The sequence below is a fragment of the Amyelois transitella genome, chromosome 30, assembly GCF_032362555.1.
Source record: "Amyelois transitella isolate CPQ chromosome 30, ilAmyTran1.1, whole genome shotgun sequence".
NCBI lineage: Eukaryota > Metazoa > Arthropoda > Insecta > Lepidoptera > Pyralidae > Amyelois > Amyelois transitella.
The window spans coordinates 4,662,970-4,675,946 of NC_083533.1; the positions used below are offsets into that span (position 1 = coordinate 4,662,970).

The window sequence follows — 12,977 nt, forward strand, 5'->3', positions numbered from 1 at the left end:
GAACTAACAACAGTAGACAAAAATCGCTCGGCAGGCCAGTGAGGTCGGCCGAGTTTTCACGCGATTTTTATTAAAATGGCTTGCAATATAAAACCGATGCACAAAAGCAAACATTTTCCGATAGACCAGCTCGTGTGCGTCGGTAACTATGAGCTGGAGAAAACGATCGGCACAGGGAATTTTGCTGTTGTAAAACTGGCTACACATGTTATTACTAGGAGTAAGGTGCGTACCATTATCGTCCACAGTGAATTTCAGTGGTTAGAGTGTTTTTCTGGTGTTTATTTGATGTATAAAGTTGATAACGGTGGTCTAGGCGATACCAGAAGTGAAATTTGTGGTTATTTGAAATGTGTTGTGTAGGTTTTTTCCACTCGTCGAGCTTGGATGCTGCGCCAGGTTTGCCAAACACTACTAATAAAGAACTCGTTTATTATTCTGATGGTCGAGGGGGCGAGAACGTGTTTGTAAAAAAAAATACATTATTACAACCAGTTTTGAGCGTACATTGTTTACTATGTGCTACAGTAGTGACATTACACGTCTTTCCTAATCAGTCGGGTTATAAATTCGAACTTCAAAATTTCCCAAGATAAAAAGTTGTAGATAATCGGCTGGGCACTGGCTGTTTTTTTTATAACTTTTTTGCTTTCGATAGTACTTGGATTGGCGCGAATTTGTTGTGGCCTCCAAATATGTTTTTGCAACAATTATTGTCAATTGTACTCTCATTCATTCTGTCCTCTTAATCAATTATCTTCGTATTGGACAGCACGAGACTGTTTAGGTAACTCGGGAATATTTACACAAATATAAACTTTATTGCCGTATCACAAGAATTGCTGTAAATTACATGTAAAAGTTGCAAGACAAGCCGTCAACAATTGCCATTTTATTCTGATAGCAATCTTATTAGATGTCCAAAGTTGCTTCCTGCATCTGTTGGAACAGAATTTAATTTCTAATTAACCTAAAAATTACTCAGTAACCTTATTTAGGTATCTTTGTCAATGTTTTGGTACATTTTAAATAGATGGATTTCTTTTTTATTTACCATAAATTAAGTATTCATATTTATTAATAAAAATAAATATTTCATTAAACTAAGGATAATTAAAGGCAAAGAAAAAAAAGAAATTTACCTATATTTGTCCAAAGAATTAGTGTAAAAATGTTATTTAGAACTGTGATAAAATCAAACTTGAAACAATATCTATTCACATAATCTACTATCTAAATGGTTTGTCACCATCATAGAATTTTTTTAAATTAATTCTTGACATTAGTTACATAATATTCACGTTTGTAAGTTATTATGATAAATGACAAAAACAAATCAGATAGATATTTTATCCAATGTTTATCATATGAGGCCTTTTTTCGCGTATTCAAGAATAGTCCGTATAAAACTCTTTTATTTATTTATTCTCCAGATGTTACTTAAATTAAGGATAAAAGTTGATCCAATCTTTCGATAAAATAAGGTTCCAAGTATTCCTTATCCTATCAACTATACTGAAATTTATTAAATTCATCACATTCTGTTCTTATGACCCGCATGTATCCAATACATATTTAATCACATCCCTTATTCCTTTGCCTTACAGAGTACCAGGATAGGCTAGCCAACAACCTCAAAAAGAAAGTGTCTGGGAAGACAATAAATAAGCCTTTATACAGAATGTCATTACAAATTTTAAAATTTCTTTCTTTTGTGTTTTGTGTGTATTTTTCTGTTAATCTGTTTGCCAGTTGGCAAAAGCCTCCTTCAATCTTTCCCATTCCTGTCATTAATCTGGAAAGACATGATCAACATAATGATTTAAATTATCAAATGAATTGGTTTGTATGGCTTAATGATGGAATAGATTTTAATAGTGACAGGTCAAAAAATAATCCCAATAAGTGTTTCCTACATATGGTATGTAGGAAAACACACACATGTCTATATCTCCTGCAGGGTAGACAGAGCAAACAGTCTTGCAAAGATTTGTCGGCCACAATCAGCTGTTTAGCTCAATGATAGAATTGAGATTCAAAAAGTGACAGGTTGCTATGCCGTATATAAGTTGCTTGCCCATTGCCTAAAATAAAAAAACTTTAGTTGATAAGCCTTTCCCTTACTCGACAATAACGACATCCATGGGTAAGAGATGGAGTGGTTTTTGTATTTTTACTGTTGTTGCTGGGAACCACACGGCACATAGCCCTTCCCTCCCCTTCCCTCGTTTGACATTATAATCTGCACTGAATGGAGAATCGCAGCTGACACACACTATCATATTTCTTCGCTAGCCAAACACCTGCAATAATTTTTTTGGAGAGGGAAGGCCTAGACAATTGGAATTGATCAAATCAGAGATGTTTCGGTAAAAGATGAAGAGTACCCAAAACCAACATGCTCGCTAAGAGTTATGAATGTGGATGAAACGAAAAATGTAGTCTCTGGCTACAAGTCCGGGAAAGAGACATTGTAAAGTTGTTAAACTTCCCAACAATTTTGTGTAAAAATTGTCTAATCTGCCTCATAGCATCTCATTTAATCTTATCTGCTTATCAAAACTGACGATGTGTGGAATTACATACATTTTCTATTATTTGCAGATGTCTGTGTTTGTTTTTATCATCTTTCCACTTACACTGCTGTATTTGGGGTCAATGGGTAGAGTTCTCCATTTTAATTGCCTGTAGTCCAGATCCATAGATTATATCCTGTATCCTGGAAAGGATTCTTTAAATATAAAAATTCAAAATAAATAGGACCAAGATTGTACATATATAAAAAAAGGTTTTATTCAACAAGTTGCAGCCGTTTTTTTATATAATGGGACATTCACACAAGATGATGACTATAAAGTTACCACTTAAGAGTATTTACTTAATATAATTTCAATGAGTTACCAGATGTAAATGTCTGAGTAGCAATATGTATAAGCATATTCTGCATTTTATTCTATACTCTTAATCATTTGAAAAAGGCCTATTTGTAGTGCTTAAAAAAACAATTGTTATGAAACCTTACCTAGTGTTGCTGAACTATCGATAGTTTTGATCGAAAAAACGCTATCGATATTTTGCTATCAAATGGCAACACTAATCTGATCATATTATTATTTACTCCGAATGTACACAAAAATATTAATCTTAATTTCTATTTTAGTTTTTTACAGATTTAATAAAAGTTAAGAATACAAAAATTTATTTAATAGAGAACCTCTTTTCATGACGTCGGGTGTCCCTGACAGTCCCTGTTTATACCTCCACGGATTTCCACCGCGTTGCACAAACAAACAGCCAAACGAAAATAATAATGTTTTTGTTTTCAAAAATAATATTGTCCATCGACGATGGCTCTCAAAGTTATGGTCTTATTGATAGCTAAATGACGCGATGATGTGATGTGAATGATATAAATCATCATCAGACATATCACGTGTGATGTGCCGCCGTGGTCTTCCTCTGCGCCCCTCTTCACCACCCGGGGACTCTTTAAGCCCGCGCGCGCGCCTCTGACCTTGATGTGAGAGTGAAGACCCAAGCCGCTACGGCCGCTCCATCGACCTGCCTACAGTCGTAGGAACGCTATTGAAGAGGGCCAAAAGCCCTGACCAATAAACTCCGACTCCCCTAAGGGAGTATGTGAAGACTCGACGTCGTCGTCAGACCTTCATCTTTGGTCTACTTCAGCGCTCACCAAGTTGAGTAGTTCGCTATACCCTGGCGGCTACTTGCTGGATCTCGTGTGACCTAAACCTACGCTCTCTTATAAATTTGTAAAACAAGTCAAATAAAGATTGTTGTTACTATGAATTTTTAAATATTCTTGCATCCTTACCTGCGACGTTTTACCTAAACTTCACTCACGTCTTTTTTAGACAGAACCAACAGTCAATACTCGGAAGGCTAAGAAGACAACAATTATTCACAAAACTAGAAGAGAGAGGGAAGTCTTGAATGATGGAATTGAAATTCATACATGTACATAAGTAAGGGCGTGCATGCGTGCGTGTGTGTGTGTGCCTGGACGTTAGGTGAGCTCACTCACCAACTCTCGATCAATCTGATGATTGATGATCAAGAGTGTCCAAAATTTTAATTGTAATTTCAAAATTTTCTGCATAACATCACGCAGAGACTACATCTTTCCACTTGCCACGATTGCTTCATCCACATTCATGAGTCTCTTCATGCAAGCTCATCGGTTTGGAGTCCTCTTGACCTAACCTTTAAGCAAAACGTCCCCGACTTGATCAAGCGTACGGCTGTAAGTGATATTTGCCCTGAAAAGTAAACGATAGCAAAAAATGGTAGAAAAACTTCACTGAAGTGGTAGTTTTTTTCTACCATCAATCAAGGTTGTTTCCAAGGAGGGTTATCGACTCTTTAAAGGGCAAAATATAATGATTCTGTGGTTGTCAATGTGTGTTGTCATCAGAAGTGGGTTGAAGACTAATCACACATACATACATGAGTACATCCAATCGTCTATATACCTTGCTGGGTAGACAGAGCCAACAGAGTCCTTCTTAATTTATTTAAAACTTTTCCAAGCTGTTCCAAAGCCAAACGTAATAAAGTCAGTTTAGTTAGTAAAAGCCGTGTCTATTCTTTGCCGCCCGTTCTTGGGGACATTTTAAAAGAGTAAAATTATAAATTATTAAAAAAAAAAATTAAATAAAAATAATTAAAATTTACTTTGGTTGACTGGAACAAATCCCGATTAGGATAAGACCGCCATTGCACATATTCTTCTAAATCCAATGACGGTCTTATATTTTGTTATATTTCTTTTTACGTGCAATAAAGAGTTTACAAACAAACAAACTATATTTTACATCTAATGTAACTTTTATCCATGAAGACTTATTTTACCTTTAATAAATTTCACAAAAAATAAAAAAAAATCCTAATTACAGCACTTCGAATCAAAATTCAAAAAAAAAAATTCAAAATAAGTATTATAAATAATAATAAATTCAGTTCCCGCCAAAAAGTTTGTATCGACAAGGGAAGCAGCTGTCATTTTTTTTTTTGCTTTTGCAAATACTCGTGTTTAGTACAGCAACAATGCATGCAAATAAATGTTGCCAGTTATTTTATTCGTTCAATCTCCTTGTTCTATTCTCATGAATCTTGTATTTTATTATTATCGCTAGATGTCTACCGAGCGGCAACACTACATTTTGTTACTACTAATATTTTGGATCAACCAGACTCTGAGTAGTTCATCAAAAATTCTCGAAGGACGAAGACCGTCCAACGACATTCGTTTATTATTTCACCGGTTGCTTAGTAGGGGCCCAAACATGTTTCAACGGCTTCCAATAAGTTTGTATGTTACCTCAACACTCGGAAACCTGACCAGTTGACGAAACAGAAAATACGAATGAAGTTTTATAACAAAAACTTATTAAAGAAACCATGAATTTTTTTCATGGACTTTTCTGTCTTCCTTTTTTATATATTTTTTTTCGTCGATTTTGCTTTTCTAGTTAATAACACAGATTGAGTCAGCCTCTCAACTATTGACTCTGTCTCCCTGTTAAGGAAATATGTAAAGTGCGTGAGTGACTTATTAAGGTAGGCACATGTTCTATATAAGATGAAAAAACAGTCTTTTGAAGTCTCATACAGTGGACAGAGCCAACAGTCTTGGAAAGACTGAAAGGCCACGTTCAGCTGATGGCTTACTGATGGGATTCAACAAGAATACTAAACTTAGTTGACCCCTAAATTATCCTAATCCTAAACTTATTTCCCTTAGTCGCCTTATACGACATCTATGAGAAAGTGACGGGAACCACACGGCCCGGTACGGTAGGAAATTGTATATATTTGGGACTTATTGCACCCCAAGCTACCCCGCCCCTAGAGTCGATGTGTCATAGGTATATCTCTACGTCAGAAAGAATATGACGTTGGTTTGTTTAACTGCACGTCATTGGACGAGGTCAGGGGGTGTATTGGACGGGGAAAATTAAAATAATAGAGAGTGCTGTGCGACTCCCGATTTTTAATGTAGGTATATCTCGGGTGCTGTATGGTTCCCACCAAAAGAATAGGACTATTCCATCTCTTTTCCATGGATGTCGTCAAAGGCGACTACGGGATAGGCTTATAAACTTGGGATTCTTTTTTTTTTGGCGATGGGCTAGCAACAACCTGTCACTATTTGAATCACAACACTATCATTAAGCCAAACAGGTAAACGTGGCCTATTAGTCTTTTTAAGACTGTTGGCTCTGTCTACCCCGCAAGGAATATGGTCGTGATTATATGTATGTACATATGTATAAAACTAAGAGATCTCGGTCGTTTTCCAAAGTGTCAGGAACCACACGGAACTTAAAACGTTATAAAACTTTCCTTCTAATACCTACCTTTTCACAGCTGATTGTAAGCTCAGAGCTTCAACCTTGACCCGCGTCCAATGCCGAGCTTAAAGCTCGGTCGCGGTGCTATTCCGCGTATTGTAATCGGCGAGCGACCGGCGATTCTAAAACGAGACAGCTTTTGTAGTATCTGTTAAGTCTTTTAAAACTCAATATGAAAAATATCTTCTGAATATGCAGAAGTTATATTATGCTGTGTTGTCTTTATTTGTTCTATTTATAATATTGGGCGCCGTGTGGTTCTCGGCAATGATATTGTAGCGGGAGCGATGATTCGGCTCGACCGCCACCAAAGGGAAGATCTTCCGCCAGGCTAGGTGTTATGCCTGGGGAACCGCGCGACAGACGATGTTGTGTCGGAGGTTGTATATATAGCTCCAATCCGTGAAATCTTTGCTTCGCGCAAGCATTTAGGTTTTTCGCTGTTTTTGATTGATAGCGTCGCGTAATATTATTTTTTATTCTTGTGACTTGTGGCGTATAGATTTCGCCACAATATGAAAAGAATAAGAACACTCTATCTCTTTTCCATGGATGTCGTAAAAGGCGACTAGGGGATAGGTTTATTAACTTGAGATTCTTCTTTAAGGCGATGGGATAGCAACCTGTCACTATTTCGAATCTCAATTCCATTACAAAACCGTACAGCAGAAAGTGGCCTTTCAGTCTTTTCGAAACTGTTGGCTCTGTCTACCCCGCAAGGGATATAGACAGTGATAAAATGTATGTTGTTTTTAATATACATAATACTAGCCGCACCCAGTGACTTCGGTTCCCTTAGAAATTGGAGATAAAAATTACTTATTATGTTGTTACAGGTTTTATTTCTATTTACACCCGTGTATTAAATTTTTTCAAATTCAGTTACCAGAGTAATAAAAATAACTTAAATAAGTCCTTACTTAAAAATAATAAATCCTTACTTATGAACTTTTGCACTTTTTTCTGCTTACTATATATATTTAAAGAAAACGTAATTAAAATGAACTCAAATTAAAACTACAGCTGAAGCTACTTATAAAAAAGAAAGAAAAAAAGATGATAACAAACTAAAATGTAATGTAAATTCGATTTTTTTTTATTATTTTCTACTAAATTTCGAATATGAGACTTGAAAAGCAAGCATTAAACTTAGGAATTGCATAGAAATGGCCTAGAATTATGCATTAAACTTAGGAATCGCATAGAAATGGCCTAGAATTTATGGAGACCTTCAAATTACAAGGCTTTTTGAGGGCTTTAGATCTATCAATGTCCAACGCGACCTTAGCAGTAGAGTGCAAACCTTCAGGCTAGGTTAAATGAAATAAATGATATTATTTTACTAGATTTTGTCCGCAACTTCGCTCGCGTGAATTTATCGCCATCAAAAATGAGAGACAAATTTAACACGATCTATAAAAAATCGACGGAATTAGTACCACATACAAAAAAACAAACAACGAATTAAACGCTACCTATGGTGAATACAGGTTTTTCGCAAATCCGATCTCTGCATACTTCCTTCGCTTCATCCACATTCATAACTATCTTCATGCAAGCTCGGCGGTTGCGGGTACATTTTTTTATGTACATACACACATACATAAAATCACGCCTCTTTCCCGGAGGGGTAGGTAGAGACTACCTCTTTCCACTTGCCACGATCTCTGTATACTTCCTTCGCTTCATCCACTTTCATAACTCTCTTCATGCAAGCTCGGCGTTTTCGGGTACATTTTTTTTATGTACATACATACATACATAAAATCACGCCTCTTTCCCGGAGGGGTAGACAGAGACTACCTCTTTCCACTTGCCACGATCTCTGTATACTTCCTTCGCTTCATCCACTTTCATAACTCTCTTCATGCAAGCTCGGCGGTTTCGGGTACATTTTTTTTATGTACATACATACATACATAAAATCACGCCTCTTTACCGGAGGGGTAGACAGAGACTACCTCTTTTTTATGTATGTAATACTAAATAGGATTTTTTTAAAACATGTATGTTTGTCTGTTTTCCAGGTCGCAATAAAAATTATAGACAAAACTCGTTTGGACGAGGACAACCTAAAGAAGACTTTCAGAGAAATAGCCATTATGAAGAGACTGAAACATCCGCACATAGTTAGGTTATATCAGGTGGGTTGGTCCACAATAATAATATACCTTTCTTTACAGTGCCGTGTGGTTCCCGGTTGTATTGGTGCCGTCACCCAATCCAAGGTCGGGGCCATGCCACTCGACACAGGATTATCGCCAGGATATTTTGGTGCCGTGTGGTTTCCGGCACCAATACAAAAAAGAATAGGACAATTCCTAGGATGTCGTAAAAGGTGACTGAGGAATAGGCTTACAAACTTGCGATTCTTTTTTAGGCGCTGGGCTAGCAACCTATCACTATTTGAATCTCGATTCTATCATAGAGCCAAATAGCTGAACGTGGCTGTTCAGTCTTTTCAAGACTGTTGGCTCTGCCTACCCCGCAAGGGATATAGACGTGACCATATGTATGTATGTTCTTTACAGGAAAGCAGGCTGTTTAGGTAGAATTTGCGTTAGATTACAATGTCCGTGAGCGAACCAACGGGCAAAAGCTAGTCTGTCTAGAAAGATCTCAAGGGAACAGTATTTTTTTGCGATGAAAAGTATGGCTATATACCTATGTCATATTTTCTTATTAATAATGTAGCGTATCTATACATATAATAAATCTGTAGAAAGGTCAATTCTGTACATTGAAAATATTGAAAAAATAAATAGCAGGGGGTGTTACTGGATCGATACCAAACACAAAAATGTGATTAAAAAAATTTTTGTCTGTCTGTCTGTATGTTCAGGCATCACGTGAAAACTAACGGTTCGATTTTGATGAAACTTGGTATAATTATACCTTATTATCCTGGGCGTAAAATAGGATACTTTTATCCCGAAAAAATACGAAGAAAAAAAAATCTTAATTTTTCAGTTTATCCATAGACGTTGTTCTGTAGAACCGCGAACACACGTTGCGTTACCCGCAGTGGATTTAGCGCCGTAACCTGTAGCGCCTAAAGTCGGCTTTGGCTTGAACCGTTTGCTGCACAAGCGGGCCGCTACTAATTACTATGAAAAAAATACTACATAGCTACATTAATTCCCATCAAACTGAAAATGAGTATAATTATTTAAAACACAATCAAAAGCATTATTTCAAAATTCCCCATGATTCCGGTTTAAGGAAAAAAATTTACTCACGGTCAAAGGTAAAAAATGGGTGTATCGCAATTTTCTTTAAAACGGTAAGTTTTTCAAATCGGAAAATTACCTCAGACATAAATTGTAGATCATAAAGTTATCTATAAAAAAGGTATCAATAATTTTTTCAACAAAGCTACCGTTTCTGTGATATAACGATGCAAAAAGTTGCAAGCGTCATAATATGCATCCGTTTCCTTGCCACCTCTGAGGTAGTGTACTATTAGCGCGTTTTTTTTTACATTTTTATTATTAAACTTGAAAAAGTCTGAAATAGGTTAGAATAAACACGTGTTTTCACTACGCAGTGGCACTCAAGACTAACTTTCGTATTTATTATTAAAAAAAAAAATAGAATAACCCTAAGTGAAGAAAATCATCTTAGGACAATAATAGAGGTTACAATTATCAAATTCAATGCAATAATCAAATTAAAACTAAAGCTACTTATAAAAAGAAAGAAAAAAGATGACTACAAACTAAAATTTAATTTATAAATTGTACAGTCCTTGCATAGCATCAACATGCGGGAATGTGCCCAGAAGGCTGGCATTTTCTGAGCTCTTTCAGATTCTCTGAGCCAGATAATTTCCAGCCCTCCGGTCAAGATATACCTCAATTAGCTTTTTCGACAATTGTCGGAAAAGCTGATGGGCAGATAGGCCCCCCGGTCCCAGAGTTTCTACCCCAAAAGGTTCAAAAGTATAGATATTACCGATAACTACATACATACATACATACATATAATCACGCCTCTTTCCCGGAGGGGTAGGCAGAGACTACCTCTTTCCACTTGCCACGATCCCTGCATACTTCCTTTGCTTCATCTACATTCATAACTCTCTTCATGCAAGCTCGGCGGTTTCGAGTACTTTTGACCTGACCCTTTACCAGGACGTCCTTAATTTGATCAAGATATGTTCGTCTAGGTCTTCCCACCCCGACCTTTCCCTCCACACTCTCCATGTATATCTGCTTAGTCAACCTGTTTTCATTCATCCTCTCCACATGACCGAACCATCTCAACATACCCTTTTCTATTCCTGTAACTACATCTTCTTTCACATCACAACATTCCCTTATCACGCTGTTCCTTATCCGGTCACTCAATTTCACACCCAACATACTCCTTAACGCTCTCATTTCCACTGCATTTATTCTGCTTTCGTGCTTCTTTTGCCATACCCAACTTTCACTCCCATACATTAATGTCGGGACCAACACGCCCCTGTGCACAGCCAGTCGAGCCTTTTTGGATAGTTTCTGACTGCTCATAAAGGCATGCAAAGTTCCATTCACCATGTTCCCCGCGTTCACTCTCCTTTCAATATCACTATCACACTTGCCATCTGATGTAAACTTTGATCCCGATAACTACATATTTGCGCCTTTTGAGGTTTTTTGCCTCATTTGAAGCAAAACGGCCTTAGATTTAGTAACCTGAAGATGAGACGGCGCAAGTGTGTCGACACAAGTAGCATCCCACACCAAAGGCCGCCCCAATCTCCAGGGTACCAAAGTCATACCATCCGGTCTCTTGGCATCATCCCGAGCCAGACCGTTTGGTTCTAGAACGGCTGGAACATGGATGGTGGCAAGAGCATGGAGGATTATATCATTTAGGGCGGCATGGCGCCCTAAACGGCCGGCACTCCTAGGGCATGAGAGGCCGTGGTGTCCATAGCCGACAACGGTATCCCCGCAAGGACAACTATTATTAAAGACTAACGGTATTTCATGTGTTGAGCATTCTGAGATAAAGCAGCTATACAACCCTAGCCACGTACACAATTAAACAGAGAGACAGATGTTGTCTCAAGGTTTCACTACAGTATAAATGAAGGGACTGGGTTTCATTAAACTTATGTATATTTTATATTTTGAATTCAAGTTAAAATTACCGACAGAACAATATTTTTACTTATATTACTGCTACACAGAGTATATACGAGACGTGCTTATGCATATTATGACGCTTGCAACTTTTTGCATCGTAATATCTCAGAAACGGTAGCTTTATTGAAAAAAATATTGATTCCTTTTTATCTTTATGATCTACAATCTATGTCTGAGGTAATTTTCCTTTAAAACTTACCGTTTTGAAGAAAATTGGGTAATTTTTTTCCTTAAACCGGAATCATGGGGAATTTTGAAATAATGCTTTTGATTGTGTTTTAAACAATTATACTCATTTTCAACTTGATGGGAATTAATGTAGCTTCATTCCTAATTTTTGGTCTAAATTGACCAGACTGAAAATAAAATGGAGAAATAAACCATCTACGCGAAGACCGACATCCGCGCGGACGGAGTCGCGGGGGAAAGCTAGTTATATATATATATTTTTAGTCATCCCCAACAGTACCAATGACTATGTTTTAATTTATGTACATTAGTTTGAATACTAACCGATGCTCTTCCTGTGTGAGAAACATCGTGAGTTTACCTGCACATTCATATGATCCAATACGGGGTAGGTTCCCCTGCAAAGGTTGCGGAGGTCAGACGGGAGTAGCTTCGTGTAAAAATCTGATTCAACCAATCCAGGATTCATGGTCAAGGGCTTACCCCTAGCTCATTTCCAGAGTGGTAAGGATGCAACCGGGACTTTAGCTAGGAAGAAGTTAAGTACACTGAAGATATAATCAGAATATCATCAGAGACATATAGAAAGTACCGCCTTCGGACAACTAGGTGTGGTAATATCCCACCGCTGACACTATTTATTTTTATAATATATATTAGAGGGCACTCACCACTCTGGAGAGAAGTCCGGGGTCAAGGGACCCGGACTTCTCTCCAGAGTGGTGAGGATGCAACCGGGACTTTAGCTAGGAAGAAGTTAAGTACACTGAAGTACTTATACATCTAAAGTTGGTTAGGTATATACATATATATCGTTAGCTTTCGATGGTTATATTCTGGTGTGACGCTTCGTGTCAGGCACCAAACTTGAAACTTTAAGATGCAGAGAACAGACAGTTCAACCCGCTAATAAAGTTTTTTTTTTATTATTTCAGGTTATGGAAAGTAGTCACACAATTTATTTAGTCACAGAATACGCGCCGAATGGTGAAATTTTTGGTAAGAAGTATTTAAATTCTTTTTCTTTAAGTACTATATTTCACTATTAGACCTCTCAATTGCATGTGAATTTATGACATGGATTTACATAATTTGTACATACATATGTTATTACTATTTGTCATAATATTTATATTGAAATATTAATTTTATATTGACTATTTTCTAAATGTAGACAATGTGAATTTGTTCTTTAGATTTAAGAGAAGCACTCTGTCTACTCCGAAAGGGATAAAGACGTGTTATTTACTTTAAATGGAGTGGATAAGGAGCGGTCCTT

General features: G+C 37.0%; 1 protein-coding gene across 1 annotated transcript in view; it reads left to right on the forward strand.

Annotated features, from left to right (window-relative positions):
• LOC106138914 (uncharacterized) overlaps window positions 1-12,977 on the forward strand; it is a 44,220-nt gene continuing 31,243 nt past the window's right edge. Inside the window, exons 1-3 of the mRNA XM_060952886.1 lie at window positions 1-225; window positions 8,402-8,518; window positions 12,634-12,697. Of these exons, the coding sequence (XP_060808869.1) occupies window positions 76-225; window positions 8,402-8,518; window positions 12,634-12,697 (331 nt within the window). The 5' untranslated portion in view covers window positions 1-75. The remainder of the gene's footprint in view (window positions 226-8,401; window positions 8,519-12,633; window positions 12,698-12,977) is intronic.